The sequence below is a fragment of the Schistocerca americana genome, chromosome 8, assembly GCF_021461395.2.
Source record: "Schistocerca americana isolate TAMUIC-IGC-003095 chromosome 8, iqSchAmer2.1, whole genome shotgun sequence".
In the NCBI taxonomy this organism is placed as follows: Eukaryota; Metazoa; Arthropoda; class Insecta; order Orthoptera; family Acrididae; genus Schistocerca; species Schistocerca americana.
In genome coordinates, this window is record NC_060126.1 from 61,226,754 (window position 1) to 61,254,543 (window position 27,790).

At 43.6% G+C, this 27,790-nt stretch overlaps 1 protein-coding gene across 4 annotated transcripts in view; it reads left to right on the forward strand.

The window, feature by feature from the left end:
* Positions 1-27,790, forward strand: part of LOC124544681 (copper-transporting ATPase 1) — a 528,466-nt gene that overhangs the window by 67,156 nt on the left and 433,520 nt on the right. Inside the window, exon 1 of one of the 4 annotated variants that reach the window (XM_047123308.1) lies at positions 19,068-19,105. The exons of the other annotated variants lie outside the window; for them this stretch is intronic. Within the exon in view, the coding sequence (XP_046979264.1) occupies positions 19,083-19,105 (23 nt within the window). The 5' untranslated portion in view covers positions 19,068-19,082. Of the gene's footprint in view, positions 1-19,067; positions 19,106-27,790 lie in introns of those variants that run through there. 4 annotated transcript variants of the gene reach the window in all.

A 27,790-nucleotide genomic window follows, 5' to 3' on the forward strand; every position in this document is an offset into this window, starting at 1 on the left:
CTGAAACCTAGGTAAATTCTAGGCAAACGGTGCAACTGAGGCTGTTGATTATTAATATTAAAATTTCTATTAATTAAATTTGTCGCCAACAGAGAGGTGAAGTCGAGGCTAAAATTTCGACATTATCGTACACCATAGAGTGCCAAGTGTCAATACAGTGCTCCACCACTGCAGATTTATTAGGTTGTAAGAGCCGGCTGTACCTGCAGTGTCGTCTGTCCGATGTATGAACGGCCGCACTCACGAGGGATCTTGTAAACCCAGGCTTCGAAGCATCAAATCATCTAACGGAACCCAGGAGTGCTGCTGTCTTTGGTGGAGGGCGAAGACAATCTAAAAGAATCTTTAATCATCTGAATTCTATCCACAGACAATTTCAGTTCACGATGGAAGTCGAAAAAGATGGATGCCTTCCATTTTTGGATGTGTTGGTACGACGAAAGATGATGGCACTTTGGGACAGGCAGTGTATCGAAAACCGACCCATACGGATTTATATTTACGTGCAAATAGCTGCCACCGTCCTCCGCAGACGATGAGGGCACTCAGAACTCTAGTACAGATGAAACGTCCCCCTTGGAAAATTATAAATTACTGTGCTGGTAAACCTCTTACGTTATTTGATTTTCAAACAGCTGAGCAAAACTTGAACGTACTCAGACATTTCTGTCTTTACTTATTCTGATCAACAATAAACACACACAATATTTTTAGCGCAACGCAGTCTGACTTTCAAAAATCCCTACAAAAGAATGGCCCTGACTAACAATAACCTATACCTTTCATGAATCACTTACCTCACAAAAATCTTCGTTACTCGAACTACTGCAATACAGCGAGCGCCAATACTGCCAGCTAAATAAAAGATTCTAACTACGGAAGGCACTAACTACCGATAGGCATAGTTAGCAAATGAAAGATTTTGATAGAGAACAAAGAATGTATTAACCTTAATAATGTTCAAAAGTCATAATATATATCAGTTCATGATATCTAGTATTACAAATTTACCCTTTCTGATGGGCACACGACCAAATCGTCCGCTCTCAAAATTCTGCCATCTCTCTCCCCACATCGACCACTGCTGGCGGCTCAGCTCCAACTGCGCAACGATACGCGCAGTCTGGAGGACGAGCTTCTACACCTGAGAAGAGTTTTTGAAGCCAACGGGTACTATCCACAGCAGTTACGTTAGGCACTACAAATGAAATCAGTGGACTCAAGAAAAGCGGAAGAAGACACGGAAAGTTTTACATTCATGGCTTTCCAGCCATACGTGGGAAGCCTGTCGTCAAAAATAGGACGGATCCTCAGTAAACACAAAGCAGAGATTGCAGCAGTCGTGGGTTCCGTTAAAGATGATTTGGTGCTTCGGAAGCCTGGGGTTTATAAGATCCCCTGTGAGTGCGGCCGTTCATACATCGGGCAGACGACACGTACTGTCCAGCAGAGATGCACAGAGCACCGCAGGTACACCCGACTCTTACAGCCTAATCAATCAGGGGTGGCGGATCACTGTATTGACACTAGGCACTCTATGGTATACGATAACGTCGAAATTTTAGCTTCGACTTCATCTTTCTGGAACTCAGTGGTGAAGGAAGCAATTGAAATTTGGTTCGGCGTGGACAAATCATGGAATCCGACAATTTCTGGAGTTAATCACAAAGACGTCGCTACGGTGCAGCTCTCCGTGATACATCGATATCACCGTGTGGATCGACTGCGCAGCCATAGATTTAATTTTCATGTGTATGTTACACTTCTTTGACGCCTATCAACGTCTCTGGCGCCTTGTGTATCTTCGGCCGCATACGCAGTGGTTCGGTCCTCGAGTTTAAAAGGACGGAGCAAGTGCTGGAGCGTCAGTTACCTCGGCTCACTCTGAACGATCTGTTTCCACCGCCTTCTATCTCTCGCAGCCTCTCTCCACCCTGCGGAAATTCCTAATGCTGCGATTTCCTTCTCTATGCCATCTTTCCACCTTGTACGAGGTCGGCCCAATGGTCTTTTTGCCTGGAGAGTTCCTTCAAATGCTTTCTTGGTGATTCTGTTGTTTTCCATTCTGGCCACATGTCCAACCCCTTGCAGTCTCCTACTTATTTATTTCTGGATGATAGTGGGTTACTTCATTAACTGATAAATTTCATTGTTCTTTCGAATTCTCCATACGCCATTCTCCAACACGGGTCCCCAGATTTTTCTCATTACTTTTCTTTCAAAAACATTCAGTTTTTCTCTTTCATTCTTTGTAAGCGTCCAGCTTTCTGAACCGTACAGTACTATGCGGCAGATAATAGTGTTGTATATCTTCGTCTTTGTGGTGATTGACAAAGCTTTACTTTTGAGTGGGCTGATTAGTGAGTACAGACATCTTGACCCTGATGCTATTCTTTCATTTATATCCATTGTTATGATATTTTTACTGTTGAAACGTGATTCAAGGTATTTAAACTGGAGAACTTTTCTGAATTTAGAATGTTGGTCAATTTCAAAGTAAGGATTTGGGTTGATGACTCGACCTATTTCCATATATACGGTTTTCTCTTGGTTAATCAAAAGCCCGATTTTGCTGGCACTCTGCCTGAGAGATCTGTACATGTCTTTCAGTTCTTCTTCAGTTTCTCTCAGCAACACTATATCATCTGCATAAGGCAGGAGTTTTACTTCACTGTGTTCGAATCGGAGACCATTGTACAGCTGTAAATTACTCTCCCGAACCACTTTCTCTAATGCAAGGTTGAAGAAGACACATGAAAGAGCGTCTCCCTGCCGTAAGCCTGTTTTAATTGGAAAGGTGGAGGATATGGATCCTCTGAACTTCACTGCTGCCTGGGAGCCATCCATGCATAGTTGTATCATCCTAATGATTTTACTGGCTATACTAAGTTCTCGTAAGTTGTTGTAGAGGCTACTTCTGTGGATGCTGTCGTAGGCTCGCTGGAAGTCAAGGAAGACAGTAAGTAGATGTTTTTGTTAAATTCCCAGTATTTCTCAAAGATCTATCGCATAGTAAACAAATTATCAGTTGTGGAGCGGTTTGTTCGAAATCCAGCCTGGTAATCTTGAATAATGTTTTCCGCGTAAGGTTTAAGTTTTTTCAGAATGGTCATTGACAGGATTTTATATGTTATGTTTTTTATGTATGTTTTTTATGTTGTGTATGGGACAAATTATTGCAGTTTATGCGGCTACACGCCTGAAATTTTATGGAATATCCCACTTGCTTATCTGAGGAATTTGATGAGGACTGTGCCTATCCGCACTCAAAAGTGTATCCAATTATGAGGAGGGCTAGTTACTTCGTAGACAGCGTGTTACGTAAGGTGACAGTGAGAAGAAACCGTAGTGTTTGCAGTGGAAACTTTTGGAAGTTTTTTTTCTGTTTATCAAGTGGAATTGTATTTATCTACTCTACTTTGGTTTTGGAGTGGCTATAACTGTTACAACAAATCAGTTTTGTTTCCTATCATGTCCTGTATTGATAGCGAAGCAACATGCAGTATTTATTTTGACCGATGTATATACTTTACATTTTGTGCAATTAACTGTCGGCACTTCTAGTTTCTGGCGGAGCTGTGTTTTCGCTGGAGCTCGTCATCCTACTGACAACACAGTCGTTAGCCCATACAGTGTGGCCTTGTCGAAGGAGGAGTGGAACATCACGCGCCCGAACGCTATCTCGCGTACCTCTGCTGCACAGTACCTCGGCTGTCACGTGCACGCAGGTGCAGTACCGGTGCTGAGCGTCTCTTAACACCGTCGCTGTAACCCACCGCACTCTTGCCACAATCACATTAAACGTCTGGAAGCAATATCTCTGGAATCTCCGTAATATTCTCAGGCTCAGAGCTGGAGTTCCTGCTAGAAATACAGATTTATAATGACAATAAAGTAAAATCAGCAACCAGCCAGTGTTCATAACGCTATTTATTAATAAGAAACAGCACCGTCATTGTCAAACCGCTGTTAAAATTACGTTATTTGGAAATTTGTGGTTAGGTCTTATGGAACCAAACTGCTGAGGTCATCGGTCCCTTAGCCTACACACTACTTAATCTAACTTTAACTTACGCTAAGGACAACAAAAAAAAAACAACACGCACGCACACACGCACGCACACACGCACGCGCACATGCACACACGCCCGAGGGGGACTCGAAACTTTCGTTATGTTCTACGTGTGATGTTGGCAAATTTTCCTTGCCGTGGTGGTGCCACACAGAGGAAAAAAAAAGCAAGTGTAACTATATGGCTATAAATGGACCTATCAATAAATTACGTAGTTTTAAATGCCTGACGATGAGCTTGTCTGCTCCAAACCGGTAATTGTGCTATTTTTTCAGTAACAAATACCTTAATTAACATTGGGTGGTTGCTGTTTACAGCAAAAGCAAACTAGCGCTTCTCATTCATTATAGTGTCCTATGAAGAACCGACGGAAGATTCAGTTAACATGTTTATATCTTATTCTTAGAATTTACCTGTGTTTTCACACTGGCGCGGTTGCACTGTGTCGCTTTTCAACAAAATACAATGCTGCCAGAAGGGTTTGATTTCTCCGCTTAAGTGGCACAGTATAAGTAAATATTTGTTTTTCGTTCTTAAAATTTGTTTCTTTACAATTTCCTCGAATCATATTCGCCGAATAAACGACTTGGTGGCGTGGTGGAGGCAATCGAGCAGGATGTGTTTAAAGTCTCCATCCGGCCCTTCTGGTTGATCTTCAGGGATTGCCCTAAACCACTTCAGGCGGCCACTGTGGTTGTTCCTTTCAAGTGGACACCGCCCAATTTCCTTCCCTATACCTCCGACATGCGCGAGTGCTTCGTTTGAGGTGAGCACGCCGCTGACAGGACGTTGAATTTCAGGCTGATGCGCTCCAGACGCTGTCACTTGGCCAACGGACACTCACAGAAACCGCATCGAAAATAAAATTTATCGGGAAACCTCGGAACCAGTAGAGATAGGCGGAGGTCACACATAGATGTGGACTCTGATTTTATTCAGCATAGTGTTTGATAATTTTGTATAAAACAGTGGGAGGAAAAAACGAAGGTCTGTCGCTAATCAAACAGCGACACACACCCTTCAGCTTCCTCGTCATGTTCAAACTTCACTGCCTACTGACCACCCAGTCACGCAGCCAAGTACCGTACGCTGGTTGGGTGAATAGTGGCGAACGGCACGTGACAGAGGCCGGGTATAGCGGCCGGTGAATCGAGTATAAGAATGCAATATAACGCTGTTAAAGCAGATTTTGACGCCATTTACCGGGATTAGGCCATCGCATTTAATCAGTGTCACTTTCGCGTTAACGAGCGAGGTAGTGCAGTGGTAGCACATTGCACCCTAATGACCTCGTCGTCGACGAGACGTTCAAACCCGATCTTCCTTCATTCGTTCTTTTTTTCCTTCTTTCGTTCTTCTTTATCTGCTGAACACCGGCGATAAACTATTAGTGCTCGAAATTATGCTCTGCTAAATTAAAATCAGAAAATGAATTGACACGAAATAATAGAAAGCTGACGAGCCTTTCGTGCTAGGGATGGCGATCATCGCTCACACAGCAGATTTTCGTTTATATCTTTCTTTTTTGTTTTACCGTTCCAGTTTAATCTGACTCAAAACCGCTCAAAATAATTAGTTTCTGGAATAACCAATTTTCTGTTTGTTATGCCTATTATTTCTTGTAATAAACGTATAAGCGGAGCAAAGCTTCAAAAATATCTTGAATTTTTCAGTTTCAAGATACAAAGAATATAAATATTAATTAAAGAGTCAAATGAAAGAAAAATTATTCCGTCCGTTGTCCGCTGCTTTTCTCGAAAAGTGACAGATGATTGAAAACTACAAAAATCACCAGTATTCTCCTATTGATTCTAGTTTTTTGAAACTCTGCAAAAAATTTTGCCAACGGGGATCATACCACGATTTGGAAATTACGAACACCCAGTACTAAGGTGAGAAAACTGAGGTTAAAGAACTGTTTTTCGTGTTAATTTGCCCGTTTTCAAGGGCTACAAGCAGATAAAGGCATAATGTAGACCAACGCTCAGATCAGCTACTTTCTGTATTGTTAAGTTTTTAATTTCCTTTCTTATTTATTATTTCACAAAAATGACAGGCAAATATTTAATCCTGTAAGCAAGTGAAACAGAACACTCTGTAAAAAAATTTCCAGATTAGGGTGTGTGCCATTCTGCAATAGAACGAATGGCCGGCGACGACAGCGAGAAAATATAGTTCAATTCATTTATCTTGGCGGCTCGCGCATGGCCGCCCAGACGCGGGAGATTGCTGCGTTGCCAGTTGCACGCGCCAAGAGAAGCAGCGCCATAGTATAGTATAGTTCGCAAACTTACGTTTATGGGGGAGCGCGCAGTTCATGAAGTAAAGCCACCACGGCCGCATTAACCCTTTCGCTGCTACAGAGACGTGCTCCCCGCATTCCGCGCTGTGCGCGATTTTGTCATCACTGCACTGCTCGCCTGTGCTGACACACGGTGTTCCGACTGCTTTGACACACTTATCATTCGATTCCACAAAAACTATTTGGCCCAAAAATTAGATTTTTACACATCTTCTTGACTGATACCTTCCCCCCCCCCCCCCCCCACTTCCTTTGACTGATTGAAGTGCTTTAAAATAAAGCCAAACGCGCCCGGTGTAAATAAAACTTTTATTACAGTCGCGAAAGACGGAATATTTCTCAATATTACATACGACACCTATCTGGTACTTAAATTAAATGAGATATTGTTATACAGTAAATTTTATATGAAATTTAGGTATCTTGTCAACATTTCATTCTCAACATTGTGGCAACTAAAATCGACCATACGGAAAGTATGGACTTTTAACTCTGCAAACTCTTCAAAATTTCGTGCAATGGTTTACCATATTTTGATGCTGCACAACTACTGCGGTGAGCATTGAAACAAAACTAAGTCATTTATGGGGTGAAGGTATCAGTCAAGAAGATGTGTAAAAATCAAAATATTGGGCCAAATAGTTTTTTGTGAAATCGAAGCAGTCTGAACACCATGTGTCAGCACAGGCGAGCAGTGCAGTGACGACAAAATGCGGGGAGCACGTGTCTGCACCAGCGAAAGGGTTAATGAAGAGACAAAGCACTAGAAATTTCAAAAAAATTGCATTCAAACGAATATAATTCGTGAAGTAAGGCACTTCGATATTGTTTTTAAATAATGAAGATATTAAGCAGCGCACAAGGTTTGAACTCATAACCTTTCACATAGAAGCCCAACACCTAACCGTTACGCTAACGCAGCTCGTCTGACTACAGAACCCCATCAGGACTGTAACATGTCACGCAAAATACTGACAAACACTGTTGGTATGACTATGAATTACTCACGCTTCGTCGAAGTACAATAGGAAATAAACAATTACCGCTGTTCTTTATTGCGAAAAAGCGGTTCTTGAGATTGATACAAACACCTTTCCTTGCTATCGCCTGAATTGGGAGGCTTATTGCTTCTTTGGTTTAATTAAGTAATAGAATATGAAGCAATTGGTATAAAGAATGCTTTTTCCAAACTTTCTATAGAAGAAAGTCTGCTATGAAGACATTGCTTTTGTTCAATTACTTTATTTATGACTGAACGCTTCTAAAACTGAAGACCATGCCATGCCATGCACTGCAGTCGAGACCTGGCAACGTCGTTCTTTGTTCATTGGCTGACTGTGTTTTGTGACGTCAGATGCGCAGAACGAACCTAGACTCGGCCGCCAACATAAATGACGCGCACTTTAGTGTAGGCCAGGTGGGAGCCAAGTCACACACACTGTACGTTCACGCGTACCGCAAACCACGACACAGGCAGCAGGGACATTCTCTCAGCAATGCTGTGCCAATTCGTATGCCATGTTGTTGTTACTCGTTCCTATCGAAATTGTTATTACAACGGCACTAATCGCTTTTCCCAATTTCTGTAATAGCGCAATGTTTCAAACCCACGCAAATTTTATGAACAAAATTATTCCTCTTTAAAAAAAGTTTATTTAAAAACGTAAAAATTTAGCACTGCTGCTGTGGCAAATTCATATTTCGGTTTTTACTCGATTATTAGTAAAACATTAAAAACCACATGTTGTAACAGAGGCCAAACAAATACGGAAAAATACCAGTTGTTCACAAGTAAAATACCAGCTTCTGCCTCTGCCTCTGTTTCCCCGGGCTTTCGGCGCCGCTAGTGGCTACCTTTGTCTAAGCTTCAGCCTCCAGTCCTCCCCAAGCAGTGGAGGGTGAATCTGTGACAGCGTCAGCCAGTGGTGCTGCCGAAATCCCGGGAAAATAGACATCAGCGTAAGATCCATAGACAGAAGACAAGTCAATACGAGAATATACAGTAATATGCTAATATTATCGCTTTCATTGACTTTCAGAAAGCATACGACTGAACAGACCGGGAATTACTCAAAGAATGAAACGTAGACAGCAAAACCACAAACCTAATCGGAAAAAGCCTTACCAAGACATACTTCAGTCTGAAATTCAAGGGAGAACTCTCCGACCCTTTTGAGATAAAAACTGGTGTACGGCAAGGAGATGGACTCTCCTCACTGTTGTTTAACTGCGCGCTGGAAAAAGTAGCCGTATCCATAGTGGAATCCGACTAAGAGCAAAAAGCAAAGGCGTCAAAGTACATTGTCTAGCCTTTACAGATAATTTGGCCGTACTAGCCGAGGCCTGGAAAGAAGTAAAAGAACAGAACTCGAACTACACAAACCACCAGAAAAAATAGGTGTCAAAATCTCCTTCGAAAAGACGAAAATAAGAACAAATATGCATAACCCACCAAAACATTTTGAAGTGGGAGAACAGAAAGTAGGTATCTGTCAAGGAATTCAGATATCTTGGAGAGTGGATCAATTTGGAATGCCCCCGACAAAAAGAAGGCAATGGAATCTAGAAGAAATTGAACCGGCCTTCCAATTCGCTAAAAACAGGTAACAGAGTCCCCCTCATGGAATGCGAAATAAGACATTACAACGCAGTAATCAAACCTAAAACCTCGATGCAGTGGAAACGCTGTCCTTCACATCTCATGGCCTAGTTGAAAGGTTGGAGATCAAGGAAAGAAAGATATTAAGAAAAAATTTTGGCCCTAGATTCCACAACAACAAACTAATCCACTTCGTAAATGAAACCCTATACCAAACTACCGAAAACGTCTGACATGATGAGGACAAGAAAAATTGATTTTTATGGACACATTCTCAGAATGATCCCAGACAGGTAGTTTTTGCTAGTTATGCAACAAAATAACGAACCAAATTGGTGTAAGGAAGTGGAGAAAGTCATAAAAGAACTAAAAATCACAGGAAATATGTTCAGATACAATTGAAAAAAAGAAAAAAAAACGGAGATCAGAGAGGTTCCAAGTCAAAATTAAAGCCAAACGAACGATGCAAATCTCTGAAGAAGACAGGAAAGGAAGATCAGAACGAGTGGAAGACGGAGAGAGGTGCGCAGTGGTTAGTACACTGTACTCACATTCGGAAGGACGAAGGTTCAAACATGCGTACGGACATCCTAATTTAGCTTTTCCGTCAATTCCCTAAATCGCTTCGGGCAAATGCAGGGATGGTTGCTTTGCAAGGGCACGGCCGACTTCCTTCCCCATTCTTCCCTAAACCGATCGGACGGGTGACTTCGCTGTTTGGTCCCCTCTTACTCCAAAATCAGCCAACTAACCAACGAAGGAAACAATACTGCACTATTAATAAGACTCAGAACATTAAAGATTGATTGATTTTTACCGCACCCCAAAGTCGGGTGAAACGAAAGAGGAAGATCGACAGTGATGATAAATTTTAATACGACTATCAGTTGCTGTACTTTTCGTGCATGCACCGACTCAGCGGAAGCCCTACGTCTGCATAGATACTCCGAAAGCCACCGTGCGATGCGTGGCGGAGGGTAAACTGTATCATTATTAGCCATTTTCTTTCCTGTTCCACGCGCAAATAGGGTGAAGAAGAAACGACTGTCTATATGCCTCCGTTTGAGCCCTAATTTCTCTTATCTTCGTGGTCCTTACGTGCTATGTATGTTGGCGGCAGTAGAATCGTTCTGCAGTCAGTTTCAAATGCCAGTTCTCTAAAATTTCTCAGTAGTATTTCTCGAAAAGAATGTCGCCTTTCCTTCAGGCTTTTGAGTTCCCGAAGCACCTCCATAACACTTAGGTGTTGTTCGAACCTACTTGTAACAAATCTCGCAGACCGCCTCTGAATTGCTTGGGTATCTTCCTGTAACACGAGCTGGTACGTATACCAAACACTCGAGCAGTGTTCAGGAACAGATCGCACCAGCGTCCCATATGCGGCCTCCTTTACAGGTGAACAAGTCTTTCCCAAAATTCTCCAGTAAACAGAAGTCGACCATTCTCTATCCCTACCACAGTTTTCACATGCTCATTCCGTCTCATATCGCTTTGCAACGTTACGCCCAGATATTTAAACGACTTGACCGTGTCAAGCAGAACTCTAGTACTACTGTATCCAACCGGTACAGGTTTGTTCTTCCTGCTCATGCGCAATAACGTCACGTTTTTCCACATTCAGGGCTAGTTGCCATTCATGACAGCAACTGGAAATTTTATCTAAGTGATTTTTTTATCTTCCTACGGTCACTCAACTTCGTCAGTTTCCCGTACGCCACGGCATCATCAGCAAACAAACGCAGACTGCTGCCCACCCTGTCCGCCGAATCATTTACGTGTACAGAGAACAACAGCGCTCCTGTCACACTTTCCTGGGGCACTCCTGACGACACCCTTGTCTCTGATGATCGCTCGCCGTGGAGAACTGGGTTCTACTGCTTAAGAAGTCTTAGAGCCACTCACACATCTGTGAACTTATTCCGTATGCTCGTGCCTTCGTTAACAGCCTGGTCGGTTGGTTTGGTTGTTTGGGGGAGGAGACCAGACAGCGAGGTCATCGGTCTCACCGGATTAAGGAAGGACGGGGAAGGAAGTCGGCCGAGTCCGCATCTCGTGGTCGTGCGGTAGCGTTCTCGCTTCCCACGCCCGGGTTCCCGGGTTCGATTCCCGGCGGGGTCAGGGATTTTCTCTGCCTCGTGATGGCAGGGTATTGTGTGATGTCCTTAGGTTAGTTAGGTTTAAGTAGTTCTAAGTTCTAGGGGACTTATGACCTAAGATGTTGAGTCCCATAGTGCTCAGAGCCATTTGAACCATTTTTGAAGTCGGCCGTGCCCTTTCAAAGGAACCATCTCGGCATTTGCCTGGAACGATTTAGGGAAATCACGGAAAACCTAAATCAGGATGGCCGGACGCGGGATCGAACCGTCGTCCTCCCGAATCCGAGTCCAGTGTGCGTTAACAGCCTGCAGTGGGGCACCGTGTCAAATGCTTTCTGGAAATCTAGAAGTATGGAAATATGGAATCTGCCTGTTGCCCTTCACTCGTAGTTCGCTGTATATCGTGTGAGAAAAGGGCAAGCTGATTTTCGCCCGAGTGATGCCTTCTGTAACCGTGCTGATACGTGGATATAAGCTTCCCAGTCTCAAGAAAGTTTATTACATTCGAACTGAGAATATGTTCAAGCTCTGATTGCTTCGTAAAGAAGTTGGCGCAAACAGAGATGAGTCAGCTCGAGTTACCAAACCTGGCTAACTGTTAGGTTGAGAGAAATTCAAGTGAACCGGAGTCAGACTGTTTTACTAACTCGAGAACGCCGCGACCCCCGCTATCGATGACGGCCTCTGAGAGAACGGATTTGACCGGCATGGTGCCGACCGAGCCCGAGGCGAACCGAGTTGTGTCTGCCTCCAGAACGGGACATCACTCTGCGATCTTTGTGATGTATTTTGCTTGATCGAAATTCGTGAAGCGTTTGATAAGTGTTATTTACAAGTGCGTCGATAGAGAACTGAGTACGACGTGACTGGGGGAAATGTTGGCGAAGAGTTACCTTTGACCCTTCATGCTCGGGGTGTGGTATTTGGCTACCTTAAGATCGTCAGAGCATCGTCAAATCCTTGCAGCAAATTCCGCTTGCATTCAACACACTGGCGGTTACCCCAATTATTAATCTACCAGCATTTCACATTTGCAACGGCTTATCTCGCGCTTACATTAATCTGTGATCTTGCAGTGTTGATGGCATAAATATGTTACCTACGCAAATGTATTCCCGGAATTTTATTACTGTACACTAGTCATTTTTGCTGGTGCGATTTTTTTTCCGTCAGTGTACATCAGGGACATCTCAACCCTTGTAAAGCTGTCCAAGTCGAATGTTGGTGGTGTGCCTGTGAGATGGAAACGAGAAGGAACAAGCACTGGTATATCAGGGCGAGGCAGTCCTCATCTACTGACGGACTTGCGGACGGTGGCTGTAAAAAAGAACACTAAACCAGCAGGAAGATTCACTTGTGAGTACCAAAGAGCTTCAAGGAGTCCAGTGACCGTGTGCAGGAAGTTAAAAAGAACGGAGTACAGTGTTCGAGCACGTCCTCACAGGTAACTTTTGTAGTCAGGGCTGAGCGACGCTTGAGGTGGTCCAAAGAGCGGCGCCAGTGGACAGAAGCGAGTCATTTGGGGTGAGCTTTACTCTTTTGCAGACCTACGGAACGGTTTAGGTTTGGCGAATGCCAATCTATTTTCTAAGTACATTTTCGTGCGCTTCTGCGCGTTCGAGGTGAAGCACTTCTCATGCAAAAATGTTCTCGCATTCTCCAGCCGAGGGACAATAATGCTTTCGACACTGAGCTGGCCTTTCTGAGACTGTTGTTCGCTATCATCTACATCTACGTGATTACTCTGCTATTCACAATAAAGTGGCTGGCAGAGGGTTCAGTGAACCACCTTAAAGCTGTCTCTCTACCATCTCACTCTCGAACGGCACGCCGGAAAAACGAGCACTTAAATTTTTCTGTGCGAGCCCTGATTTCTCTAATTTTAGCGTTATGATCATTTATGTCTATGTGGGTTCGTGCCAAGAGAATGTTTTCGCAATTGGAGGAGAAAACTGGTGATTGAAATTTAATGAGAAGATCCCGTCGCAAAGAAAAACGCCTTTGTTTTAATGATTGCCACTCCAATTCACGTATCATGTCTGTGACACTATCTCCCCTATTTCGCGATAGTACAAAACGAGCTGCCCTTCTTTGTACTTTTTCGATGTCATCCGTCAGTCCCACCTGATGCGGATCCCACACCGCACAGCAATACTCCATAATATGGCGGACAAGCGTGGTGTAAGCAGTCTCTTTGGTAGACCTGTTGCACCTTTCTGTCAATGAATCACAGTCTTTGGTTTGCTGTACCCACAATGTTATCTATTTGATCGTTCCAATTTAGGTTATTTGTAACTGTAATCCCTAAGTATTTAGCTGAATTTACAGCCTTCAGCTTTGTGTGACTTATCGCGTAATCAAAATTTAGCTGATTTCTTTTAGTACTCATGTGAATAACTTCACACTTTTCTTTATTCAGGGTCAATTGCCACTTTTCGCACCATACAGGTATCTTATCTAAATCATTTTGCAAGTCGTTTTGATCATCTGATGACTTTACAAGACGGTAAATGACAGCATCCTCTGCAAACAATCTAAGACGTCTACTCAGATTGTGTCCTATACCGTTAATATAGATCAGGAACAATAGAGGGCCTATAACACTTCCTTTGAGGCAATACTGACCCTGCGACTTATCTTTGAAAATAGATTAAGGAAAGGCAAACCTACGTTTCTAGCATTTGTAGACTTAGAGAAAGCTTTTGATAATGTTGACTGCAGTACTCTCTTTCAAATTCTGAAGGTGGCAGGGGTAAAATACATGGAGCGAAAGGCTATTTGCATTTCGTACAGAAACCAGATGGCAGTTATAAGAGTCAAGCGGTATGAAAGGGAAGCAATGGTTGGGAAGGGAGTGAGACAGGGTTGTAGCCTATCCGTGATGTTATTCAATCTGTATATTGAGCAAGCAGTAAAGGAAACAAAAGAAAAATTAGGAGTAGGAATTAAAATCCATGGAGAAGAAATAAAAACTTTGACGTTTGCCGATGACATTGTAATTCTGTCAGAGACAGCAAAGGACTTGGAAGAGCAGTTGAACGGAATGGACAGCGTCTTGAAAGGAGGATATAAGATGAACATCAACAAAAGCAAAACGAGGATAATGGAATGTAGTCGAATTACGGCGGGTGATGCTGAGGGAATGAGACACTTGAAGTAGTAAAGGAGTTTTGCTATTTCGGGAGCAAAATAACTGATGATGGTCGAAGTAGAGAGGATATAAAATGTAGACTTTCAATGGCAAGGAAAGCGTTTCTGAAGAAGAGAAATTTGTTAACATGGAGTATAGATTTAAGTGTCGGGAAGTCGTTTCTGAAAGTATTTGTATGGAGTATGGCCATGTATGGAAGTGAAACATCTACATCTATACTCCACAAGCCACCCAATGATGTGTGGCGGAGGGCGCTTTACGTGCCACTGTTATTACATCCCTTTCCTGTTCCAGTCGCGTATGGTTCGCGGGAAGAACGACTGCCGGAAAGCCTCCGTGCGCGCTCGAATCTGTCTAATTTTACATTTGTGATGATGTCGTCGGGAGGTATAAGTGGGGGGAAGCAATATATTCGATACCTCATCCAGAAACGCACCCTCTCGAAACCTTTACAGCAACCTACACCGCGATGCAGAGCGCCTCTCTTGCAGAGTCTGCCACTTGAGTGTGCTAAACATCTCCGTAACGCTATCACGCTTACCAAATAACCCTGTGACGAAACGCGCCGCTCTTCTTTGGATCTTCTCTATCTCCTCCGTCAACCCGACCTGGTACGGATCCCACACTGATGAGCAATACTCAAGTATAGGTCGAACGAGTGTTTCGTAAGCCGCCTCATTTGTTGATGGACTACATTTTCTAAGGACTCTCCTAATGAATCTAAACCTGGCACCCGCCTTACCAACAATTAATTTTATATGGTCATTCCACTTCAGATCGTTCCGCACGCATACTCCCAGATATTTTACAGAACTAACTGCTACCAGTGTTTGTTCCGCTTTCATATAATCATACAATGAAGGATCCTTCTTTGTATGTATTCGTAATACATTACATTTGTCTATGTTATGGGTCAGTTGGCACTCGCTGCACCAGGTGCCTATCCGCTGCAGATCTTCCTGCATTTCGCTGCAATTTTCTAATGCTGCAACTTCTCTGTATACTACAGCATCATCCGCGAAAAGCCGATAAATAGTTTGGACAAGAAGAGAATAGAAGCTTTCGAAATGTGGTGCTACAGAAGAATGCTGAAGATTAGATAGGTAGATCACATAACTAATGAGGAGAGGAGGTATTGAATAGAATTGGACAGAAGAGAAAGTTGTGGCATAACTTGACTAGAAGAAGGGATCGGTTGGTAGGACATGTTCTGAGGCATCAAGGGATCACCAATTGAGTATTGGAGGGTAGCGTGGAGGGTACAAATCTTAGAGGGAGACCAAGAGATGAATACACTAAGCAGTTTCAGAAGGATGTAGCTTGCAGTAGGTACTGGAAGATGTAGAAACTTGCACAGAATAGAGTAGCGTGGAGAGCTGCATCAAACCAGTCTCTGGACTGAAGACCACAACAACAACACTTCCTTGGGGAACGTCGGATATTACTTCTGCTTTACTCGATGTCTTTCCATCTATTACTAAGAACTGTGACCTTTCTGACAGCAAATCACGAATCCAGTCGCACTAATGAGGCGTTGTCGTGAATCTTTGTTGATGTCGAAGTGGCCGACTTGTTCCGCCGCAGCTCGTATTGCGAGATAAAGGAATGGTCAGCGTGGCTGGGGACGGGTGTCGCGAGCTTGTGGGTGACTCTTGGCCCGCGGCATACGGAGCGGTAGCTCCGCGGCGTGCGCAGGGCTGGTCAAGGCCAATTAGCGCGTCCGGTCTGCGACGCACTCGGCGAGATGTCTGGCCAGATCGACAGCGGGGGCGGCCGGTGTCAGTGGCGACCGGGCCGCCGTGTGGGGCTCCAACCACCCCGTTCCCTCTGGCGGGGCGACCGCGGAGGTCACGAATCCCAGCCACCAACCCAACCACCCTCCCCCTTCGAAGGAAAGGGAAAAGCATTTATGTAAGCACTTGTGCCAGTGTCCACATAAAAATTCCAGTATTCAAGAAGGCAGATACCTAGCGAGGGGGATCACTGTGGTACAACAAGTAACAAAAGCAATGAGGAGGATACTTGAAACAAGGAAAAAAATGGAATGTTAGAAGAGGGGCAGTATGGCTTTCGTTCTTGTAGATAAACAATCGACTCAGTGTTTAGTATGAGACAGTTGACTGAAAGGCACTGGAAATATGGAAAAAATCTGGTGATAACATATCTTAGGAAAAGGCAGAAGACATATGAGCCAATGTTACTCGCATTTCTAGTAATTGCGGGGATCAGCTCAAGTTAAGTGAGCGTCCCCAGAGGAAAGGTATGAGATACCTGGGGAGGAGGTGGGTTGAAAAACAAAGAATTGAGATTCTTTAAGCAATCTGCGACAAAAGCAAAGCTTCGACTGTGTTCAGAGCAAAGTTGGAAGAACTGATTGGTTTACGAATGTTACTGGGCTCATAAAAGGAAGTGTGGTATCACCATTACTATTTATCATGATGGATGGAATTGTGAAAGAGTTAAAAGAAGATTAGAAAGGATGGGATGAGTAGTTATTCGTATTTAGTGACGATACTGTTTTGTGTGGAACTAACAGTAAGGATGTGCAAGAAGGGCGTCACATTTTAAATGAAGAGATTGAGAAATATAGCATGAAATGCAGTGTGGAGAAATGTAAGACTGTGTCGGTAACTAGAGGACACAGTGCAGGGAGAGGACAAATTAATATTAAATGGCAGGGAATTGAAATAACTTTACTATGTGCATAATTGTCATTCATTTGCTGGAAATTATAATTCTGTCAGTCGCTGATTATAATTATCACTTAAAATATGTTCGTTTTCAATATGTCTGTGAAGAAAATACTGACATCTGCTAAACCAATACAGAGCGTCTGAAGGTGACAGATTAATCTATTGAAACTGGTAAAGCGAAATAAAGATAACTGCGCAACTGACTACAAAATTTTATTCAGAAATGATGTTTTCGGTTATCGGTGTATTTACACTTCACAGCACTCTGACGCCCATCAGGATTCTAAGTTCGGATATATGCACGACCTGGCAACACTGTAGGATACGGAAGTATCTGGAGGAAGTGTTTCCTTCCGCTCGAGCTGTTACAGTGCCGTAACTGCCTGTATTCTAGTGGTAAACGTCGCGCACTGTAGACGTTAAGTGTAGAGTTCACAGCTACACGTTCCTTTATTTTTTAAGATTCTGTACCTCAGTCGGTAAAAACGGAACCGTCATAGTATAACTTTGTTGTCTGTCTCTCCGAGTGTTAACCGTAACAACAGCAAGGCATTTTCCATACTCTTAGCGGTATCAATGCACTTTCGGTAACAGACTTTCTAAACGCAAATTTCCTTCATTGTTGTTGACTACTATCTCAAGCCCTGAACCAGGAAATACTGAGGAATATGTCATTACTACTAAGAAATTTTTGAGCTAAACATAACTGAAGAATTTCATATATATGGAATCTGGTAGAAAAATTCATTAAGAACTAATTTTTCAGAATTTTAAAATCTGAAGTAACTGACTAAATTACAATATTTTTCAAGAGCTCGCAAATTTACTCTCAAAGGTCTATAATTGAAAATGTCGTGCCTGGTGGTCTAGCAATATCTTTCAGACCAAGGAATTTCCAGCCTTCGGTTTAACCTTCCGTTCACCTCTCAATACTGTGAGGAGTCGCCAGAAACAACACGTGGTTCAGATTCAAACTTAATTGTAAGACTTGCACCAGCTCGTTTAGCCACATGAAATTATTATTACTTGTAACATAATTTTTTATGGAACCGTCACAGCTCTAGTTCTACTTGCACTAGTTGGTTGGTTGGAGTAAGAGGACCGGTGTGGCCGAGCGTTTCTAGGCGCTTCAGGTTGCAACCGCGCGACCGTTACGGTCGCAGGTTCGAATCCTGCCTCGGGCATGGATGTGTGTGATGTCCTTAGGTTAGTTATGTTACTTAGTTCTAAGTTATAGGGGACTGATGGCCTCAGATGTTAAGTCCCATAGTGCTCAGAGCCATTTGAACCATTTTAAATCAGGGTGACCGGACGCGGGTTTGAACCATCGTCCTCCCGAATCCGGATCCAGTGTGCTAACCTCTGTGTCACGTCGCTCGGTACTTGCACTAGTAAGTGTAACACGAGAATGACAATCGGTATATAGTCAGTGATCCACACATGTGTCGTTGAGTGGTGATCACTTTATCGAAGTTATTTGGCGCGAAAACTAAAATTACAAAAGGAAACAATTTGATGCTTACCAGTGTGCGTGCAGGATCGTGCCCAAGACGAGCCGCACCACTATCATCTGGTCTTACAGCGGCCGGTGTTGAGTGGTCGGCGGCCGCCGTAGGGCGAAGAAACTCTGTAGCACAAACTGTTCTGATACTGACGCAGCCACGCGATCCGTCGCGGAAGATTTTGCTATTAGCGGTAGGTTAGAAAGTGAAAAGCAAAGTATCTCTGAGGATGCATCAGATTGATACTTTCAGCAGTCAGCCGATATGCGGTTAAAAAAACATGGAATCGAACTCGCGACTTTGCCTGTGCATTGCGCGACGATTACCACTAGAGAAGCTGATACAGCAGTAGAACAGCTCGAGCGGAAGACAACACTTCCTCCGGCCACTTCCGCACCCTACAGTGTTGCCAGACCGTGAAGATGACCGGACTTAGAGATTCTGAGGGCGGCCAAGTTTTGTGGCGCCAAGTGCACGTGTGTCGGGGAGCGCTGCCGCTGGCCGCAACATTCGCGGTCTGCGCGCCACGGTCGCGAGTTGGCGCGCCCCACTTGCCGTGCAGAACTTTCACGCGGCGCCTGTCGCTTGTTTCCTCAGCTGTTTTCGTTGCGAGCGCGCCGTGCCTGCCACAACGTGCTCGCGATCGGCGTGGCCGCAGCCAGCGCAGATGGACGCCCGTCTCCGTTCGCGGTGAGGCTGCGCTTTGCTTTGTGGTGTCCACGCTCGCTGAAAGGGCGCGCTGCGAGTACACTTGCTGTTCCAGGGGGTTTTACTGCTGCTGCAACTGCCGTTATTTAGACTCGCTGCTGCCAGTGGCTGAGAGCGTCCATTCTCTGACCTTAGCCGCCGTACAGTGCGGCTGAAACTGGTAGGTGTTGGGCAGCGGGCGGAATAGACTGCTCCGGCCAGCAAGACACGAATGGCGTCTGTATCGCCACTGTGTGCTGCCACTTCCGATGCGCAAAGCACTATGCATGCATGTCATCAAATAGTAAACTTTTTTCCACACGAAAATTTCACCTGTTTCAAGGAAAGAACGTAACCTTGTCCTGTTTAAAATTAAGAACATGTTTTTCACATGCTTGGAGACTCTACCTCCAAAACATACTCACATCCCTGTTGCAGGATACCTGTCTGACAGAGTACATGGGCGACAAAATGTTTATTTTCAGTGTTTCATATTAATTATTGACTGCATTTAAAAACCTACTGCCGGCCGGTGTGGCCGAGCGGTTCTAGGCGCTACAGTCTGGAACCGCGTGACCGCTACGGTCGCAGGTTCGAATCCTGCCTCGGGCATGAATGTGTGTGATGTCCTTAGGTTAGTTAGATTTAAGTAGTTCTAAGTCTAGGGGACTGATGACCTCCGATGTCAAGTCCGATAGTGCTCACAGCCATTTGAACCATTTCTTGAGCGTTTTTCTTAGCTGAAAACTGTAGAGACACCAGGTGGTGGTCGAAGTAATTACAAATAAATACAACCATATTCAATATTTTTACTAAGAACATTTATCTGTTTATTTAAAGATTAGACTGTTATAAAATGGGGTCTCTTGAAAGAATATGGAACCTAGAAAAGCCTGCTCAGAGCCATAAAAACTCATTATATAGTTAGTAAAAGGTATAAATCTTATCCTGGAAGTTTAGCACTATAACTCAAGTACTAAAGTAAGAAACTGTACAGGTTGTTTCTGTGAGAACGTGCAAAGTCTTAACAGGACAGAGGATGCTCCACTGAACAATTTGAGGTGAGGATCCTGCGGTCGGAGAAGCCACCTTAAGGAGATAATGGGAATAAAATCACATTACTGTGTACTTTTTTATTTACATTACTTGCAGTTAGCTGCAAATACCATCATTGACGCAGTCAACGTACGAGGCGTGTTTTTCTAAGTAAGTACCGTTTTGAAATTAAAAAAAGACATGCTAAGATATCTCAATAATTTTATTTTTACATGAAAGCCTCTACCTTAATCTACGCATTGACGACATTACAGTCTGATTCTTCCTTGTTTACGTTGTGTACTGAGTGTTTAAGATGCCTCCGATAATCGTGAGTCCCGCCGACTGTGAAGTACGGGCTGTTATGAGATTTCTTAGTGCTAAAGGCCTAAAAGCGATTGATATTCACCCTGAGATCTGTGCAGTTTACAGAGAAAACATTATGAGTGATGGAAGTGTAAGAAAGTGGATGAGAGCATTTAAAGATAGCAGCACAAATGTGTATGATGAACAACGGAGTGGACGTCCGTGGGTCATTAATGAAAGTTTGGTGCAGGAAGTGGACAATAAGGTGAGAGAAAACAGACGCTTTACGATTTCCTCCTTGCGGGATGACTTTCCTAATGTTTCTCGTAGTGTTTTGTATGGCATTGTGACCGAGCACTTTAACTACCGAAAATTGTACGCTCGTTGGGTACCGAAAATGTTGATGGATGCGCACAAGACCAAACATTTAGACAGTGCATTTACTTTCCTTGAGCCAAATTGTTACGGGAGATGAAACATTGGTGGCTTACGTCACACCAGAATCAAAGCAACAGTCCGTGGAAGGTGAGCAAGGGCATCGTTTTGCTGCAAGACAATGCCCGTCCGCATGTGGCGAATCAGACCAAAGATCTCATCACATCTTTTCGATGGGAAACTCTAGATCATCCTCCGTACAGCCCCGATATCGCGCCAAGTGGCTACCATCTGTTTCTGCACTTGAAGAAATCCTGGGCGGTCAGCGTCTTCAAGACGATGACGAAGTCAAAACAGTGGTGATGTAGTGGTTAACAAGTCAAGCGGAAGACTTCTATGAGGAGGGTATTCAAAAACTGGTAAAACGTTATGACAAGTGCCTCATTATTGACGGAAATGATGTAGAAAAGTAGATTAAGGTACAGGCTTTCATGTAAAAATAAAATTATTGAGATATCTTAGCACGCTTCTTTTTTTAATTTCAAAACCGTACGTACTTAAAAAACACGCCTCGTACAATGTTTACAAGATGTGGTGAAACTGACGGCCATCGACCTCATTGTGAGCATGACATCGACGAACAATATTCTGACACACCCTGACATGCATCCCAGTTGTATTTCGAATCACGTCACATGCAACTACTACTCTGGCGAGTAATTCCATCTCCGTACCCACTGGGGTCCCATACAAAGTCACTTTAGATATCGCCATAGGAAATAATCAAGGGGATTCTGGCCTGCTGACCTCGCAGGCCGTGGAATAGGACCTGCCCTTCCAATCCAGCGATCAGGAAATACAGCACCGAGATGGTTGCGGACGTCTACAGTGAAGTGAGGCGGTATACCGTCATGGGGTACCCACATCAGCTCACGTAGAGTGTAAATACGATACAACAGAGCAACTTAACGAATAAGTAAAGTTAACAGAACCTGCGTCATGACTTCCTAGTAATCAGGTTCGTCGTCCATGTTTCCTTGCAGGAAATAGTGTCCATGTAAACAAACAGAACAGTACGTGTAAACTCGGACGCATGTTAGTTGTAAATAAGCTGAAAACTAATGCTAGACGAAGCGGCAGTCAAGTTTACGTCTATACCTCCTTAAATTGGCTTCTCCGACCGCCAGGTTCCCTGCTTCAAATTGTTCAGTGGAGCATTGTTGTGTGCTGTTAAATTTCTGCACGCTCCAGCAGAAACACCCGTTGTTTCTGTGTTAGGGCAGTGTAACTGATTGCATGCAAATTACGCATATTGTATTTGAAAGTGAGGGCACTTACTGAATTCCAAAGAACTTGATTCATAATTCCAACGGACTCGCATTCGGGAGGACGACGGATCAATCCCGTCTCCAGCCATCCTGATTTAGGTTTTCCGTGATTTCCCTAAATCGCTTCAGGCAAATGCCGGGATGGTTCCTTTGAAAGGGCACGGCCGATTTCCTTCCCCATCCTTCCCTAACCCGAGCTTGCGCTCCGTCTCTAATGACCTCGTTGTCGACGGGACGTTAAACAACACTAACCTAACCCATAATTCCAACCCTTTTCGAAACTTTTTCTTCCTCACACTCCTCCACGAAATAATGAAAGGTAAAAATTTTATCATGTACTATATTTTCGCTGTTGGTGCAGTAAATTTTTAGCATCTGCTTCTTTACTACTAAGTCTATTCCCAGCACATTTTGCAAACAATATCCACATATATCAAGGAATGTACCCACGGAGTAATATGATTCTGCAACTCGTCATAAACATTACGTTATGGGTGAATAATCCGAAGCTAATAAAAGCATTATAATTAGGGTTCGACGTATTCAGCCATAAGAGTTTTACAGGCTTAACATCGACTATTTAACACGTGATGGTGGTTGGGGCGGGGGGGGGGGGGATTACTGACGGATATCGATCGCATAGGTTACTTTTGAAATTTTGAGAGTTTTGCGACTTTAAACTTCTGAACTTCTAAAGTTAATTCTTGGCGATACTGGACAAATCTGCCGTTTGCGGAAGCTTGTAAGCTTGTACGTAGCAAAGGCAATGCTGTACTAAAGCCGCGAGTAGTGGTCTCTCGGTTTGAGGCGCCATGTCACGGACTGCGCGGCCCCTCCCGCCGAAGGTTCGAATCCTCCCTCGGGCATGGGAGTGTGTGTTGTTTTTAGCATAAATTAAAGTAGTGTGTAAGTCTAGGGACCGATGACCTCGGTAGTTTGGTCCCTCAGTAATTCACACACATTTGAACATTTAGCAATACTAAACTTTTGAAAACACTTTTGCCAAGCGAGGTATTTTGACAATAGAGAAAAGCAGTCATATCAGGTTGTTCACCAGTTTGAGGTATAATGTGATATGTTTGAAAGTGTTTCCAGGACGGAAAAATAACATCTCTTAAAAAAAAAAAAATTAACCGAATTCGATTGATGGTGATCCGTTTGTGGCGGCGCCATTCGTGCGTTTCGGGATGAGTGAGCTGTATGCCGACATGTGTTTCGCCCTCTGCATCCTATTATGTTCACCGTACAACGCAGACATAACCCCGCATTAGATACGAATACATTACCCTCGACTACACTCCGAAAATACACATACGACACGACTTCCACAAATCCGCAAGGAAAGTGGACAAACGTGCGCTGGGCCAGGACACCCTTACCCACTAGGCAGCTGTAACCGCCCTGTAGGTAGGCAGCAATGTCATACACGACTCTACTGTGCTCCACTTCACATTACTTTTTAGTATTTCTGTTTCTAAGTACTGCAAGTTGACGATTATCCGACGCGGGACTACGTAGAAAGCCGAAAAACACGAATAACCTAACACAAACAGGTTTTTATTAGAAAGCAGAGCCGAGCGGTTCTAGGCGCTTCAGTCTGGAAGCGCCCGACCGCTACGGTCGCAGGTTAGAATCCTGCCTCGGGCATGGATGTGTGTGATGTCCTTAGGTTAGTTAGGTTTAAGTAGTTCTAAATTCTAGGGGACGGATGACCTCAGATGTTAAGTCCATAGTGCTCACAGCCATTAGAAAGCAACTACTATTGTATTGACAAAAGATACACGCCGTTCGATAGCTCAATGCATTACTTTCGTGTTACTCGCTAAATTACTCAGTATTTCTTATAATTTTCGTTGAACTCACTTTAGGGAAATAATCATCTAATAATATTTTGTTTTTCATTAACATTTTTCCCACCGACGGTTCTCAATTATTTTTTATGAATGTGAGAACGTAAAGCTAGTCAACCAAATTTTCTCCTTCATAACAGGTCAACTCAATCAATGCCTCGGTGTGCGTGATAAAACAAAGGAAAACATTCAGTCTTAGTTATAACAGAAGACTTCAGGTTTCGGTTTTTTTTCAGAAATCGTCGAACTGTGTAGCTATGTGCGTATGGCATGCAAAACGGATCGTCCTCATGCATCCGACGCGGGTTGCTAAGATTAAATGGCGACGTATGAGACAATAGTTTCCTTTTTAACCCTGGAACACTAAAGGCTGGAAAATGTTACATTAAGACATAAAAGAATTACAAACGTTGACTCCTAGTGAACATTCATTTAAATCAGTGAGGAAAGTTGAAAATTTGTGCAGGACCAGCATTCCATCCGGACACATCCGTCGTGGAAACTACGCGGACTACCCTAACACGCCTCCCGTCAGACCCACATTCTCAGCTTATACCACACACACTAGTGATGTAGTGCCCCCTGCCAATTATCCTGATTACTCGCGGCGTTTCGCCGATTCCCTCCAGAGTTTGAGGCTGGTGTGCATCGACATTGATCATTGGCCATCCTCGCTTTAATCATACATGTGGCGTCTGTTCTTTCGGACATGCCCGAAAGAACAGACACCACAGTATTTGAATGTTACATTGTTACCAAACCATCGTAAATTTTACTGGTCCTTATTTTATTCAAGGCAAGTCACACTTCATAGTTCACGCACTAATTAATTAACTGCAATTACAAGATCGCCAATGATAGCCGCACGGGATTAGCTGAGCGGTCTATGGCGCCGCAGTCATGGACTGTGAGGCTGGTCCCGGCGGAGGTTCGAGTCCTCCCTCGGGCGTGTGTGTGTGTGTGTGTGTGTGTGTGTGTGTGTGTGTGTGTGTGTGTGTGTGTGTGTTTGTTTGTCCTTAGGACAATTTAGGTGAAGCTTAGGGACTGATAACCTTAGCAGTTAAGTCTCATAAGATTTCATACACATTTGAACATTTTTCCATTGATACCTCACATACAAAATAAGTGTAAAATGTCCCGTTTTACACCCTACACTGACAGTGTCACATTGGCGGGAACCGCGAATTGGTACCAACTGCAGTCTTAAATTTTACAAGGGTTTAATAATCTAGGGTTAAATGGACTTAAGCGCAACCGACCGCGCACGGCTTACGAATCTGTTAGTGTACTGATATGAGCACGGGATTCAAGGCCATGGTCACGTCCCGCGCTGTAAACATTCCCGTCTGGCCGACGAATCTTGCTAACAGCCACTGCGGTGACGAAACAGTCTCAGTGACGTCTCTCTCAAAAGTGCAAATCATCGCCGGCATTGATTTCTTTTACGTTACCTTAACTCTACTTTTTGAAACACGTTGTACAGAAAAACATAAGTTTTTCCTGTTATTTGTTAAAGTACCCAATATATACTGCCGACCGCGGAATCGTTCAGGCAGTGTACATTCCTGTGCACTATTTTCTTCTAAGAGCAAGCTGTAAGTTTACTATTACTAATTTATCCATTAGAACTGCCCATTAAAACTCTCAACAAAGTATTACAAAAAATCATTTAGAGAAATCAAGAAAGCATTTTATTGGACACATCTAACTTTAAATTTATGGGAGAATTATGTCATTCGTTTCAAATAAAAATTGGCTTCTCACCTTTACTCTTATCTGCGTTGAAGAAAAAAAAATTTAAGGATCTGGAATTTTGAATTAAAAAGAGCCGCAACATTGACTGAATACCTCAGGGAAGGAAAACAATGGAATGAAGGTAAACTGCCTGGCCTTTTCGTAAACTTTATAATACTTTCAGAAAATTTGTCAGAGTTACTCCAATAAGTTTTCTGAACAAAATACCGAACAGAATTGGTCTCAAAATTTTACGCGAGAAAATAAATTCGTGAGAAGCGTAAAAAATGCACCAAAATACATAGGCAAACAGATAAAGTAGAGCGTGTTAGTAAATTTCAAGTTCGTGGCGTAACAATGTAGCTGAACAGAATAGAAAAATTTGCAGTAGCTATAAGGAGTAACAAAATGGAAAGAGCATATTGTTTGACAGACACCTACGAGACGAAATGCAGATCTAAAAAAAGAAAAGTGGAACACTACGACAGACCGAAGACGAGAATGTTGATATGCTTGTGGATGTTTAACGACGAAGTATAAGCTGACAGAATAGAAACACTTGAAAGAGGCGTTATTAGAAAAATAGTGGATGCAACACAATCAGATGGATGTAAAATAAGAAGTAACGAGGAGTTCTATGAAAGATTGAGAAGATATCAGAAGTAACAGCACGCGAGTGAAGGTTGAGACGTTCGTGGTAGATGGGAGGCAATAGCTTTAGGTTGTTCCTCTTTACGACGCTGTGTGTGAAGAGCAAATATGTTCGTCTTGCATCAAATAGTTTGTCTTCTCACCAATAGCACAGTCTGAAGACTAACTAATCTGTGTCCAGGGTAGAATAAGGTGACGTGCCGAAGAGGGTGGGAACTGCTCCATGTGAGGACAGGCGTGCATGTAAATAGTTTTTGTAAGCTGTTAGTATGTCTTCGCTTCCGAAACAGAGATGTCTTCGAATACGAGGACGAATGTGAAAGGGAGATTGACACTTCAGTACCTCCATGAAGTTACAAGTATCCTTCTTGTCCTCTCGCATGACATGTAAAAACTGTAGAGAGATATCAACCATTTATAGTCTGTGTGCGCTTCCCAACGCCGCACTAGGGCATGTACACGGTGACAGTTATTGAACTATATGAAGAAAACGTAAATCAGGTACAAACTACGGCGTACAGACACTTCATTCAACATGTAAACGTCACTGTAGATACTCGGATTTAGGTTATGACGTTTGATACGCGCAGACGAATAGCGAAATTCTGCATAACACGCTGAAGTATCGGAAGCCCCACAAAAAAGTCGCATGTGTTCAGATCCGGAGAATATGGCGGCCAATCGAGGCCCATGCCTGTGGCATCTGGATGCGCCGGCCGCTGTGGTCTAGCGGTTCTAGGCGCTCAGTCCGGAACCGCGCGACTGCTACGGTCGCAGGTACGAATCCTGCCTCGGGCATGGATGTGTGTGATGTCCTTAGGTTAGTTAGGTTGAAGTAGTTCTAAGTTCTAGGGGACTGATGACCTCATATGTTAAGTCCCATAGTGCTCAGAGCCATTTGAACCAACCATCTGGATGCCGCGGAGCCAGACTGCGATCCCCAAGTGCTCCTCCAGGACATAAAACACTCTCATGCTTCGATGGGGTCGAGCTCCGTCTTGCATGAACCACATCTTGCCGAAATCAGGATTATTTCGGATAAAGGGAAAAAATCATCTCACAAAACCTTCACGTACCGTTCGGTAGCCACCGTGCCATCATGGTATATTGTACCGATTATTCCGTGACTGGATATTGCACACCGTACAAACACCCGTTGTGGACGAAGAGACTTCTCGATCGCGAAATGCGGATTCTCAGTCCCCCAAATGCGCCAGTTTTGTTTATTAACGAACCTATCCAAATGGAAGTGGGCTTCCTCGCTAAACCAAACCATATTCACATCAGTCATCTTCGTCAGTTCTTTGAACAATAGTGTTGGAGAAACACAAAAAATTGCTCTGAGCACTATGGGACTTTAACATCTGAGGTCATCAGTCCCCTAGAACTTAGAACTACTTAAACCTAAC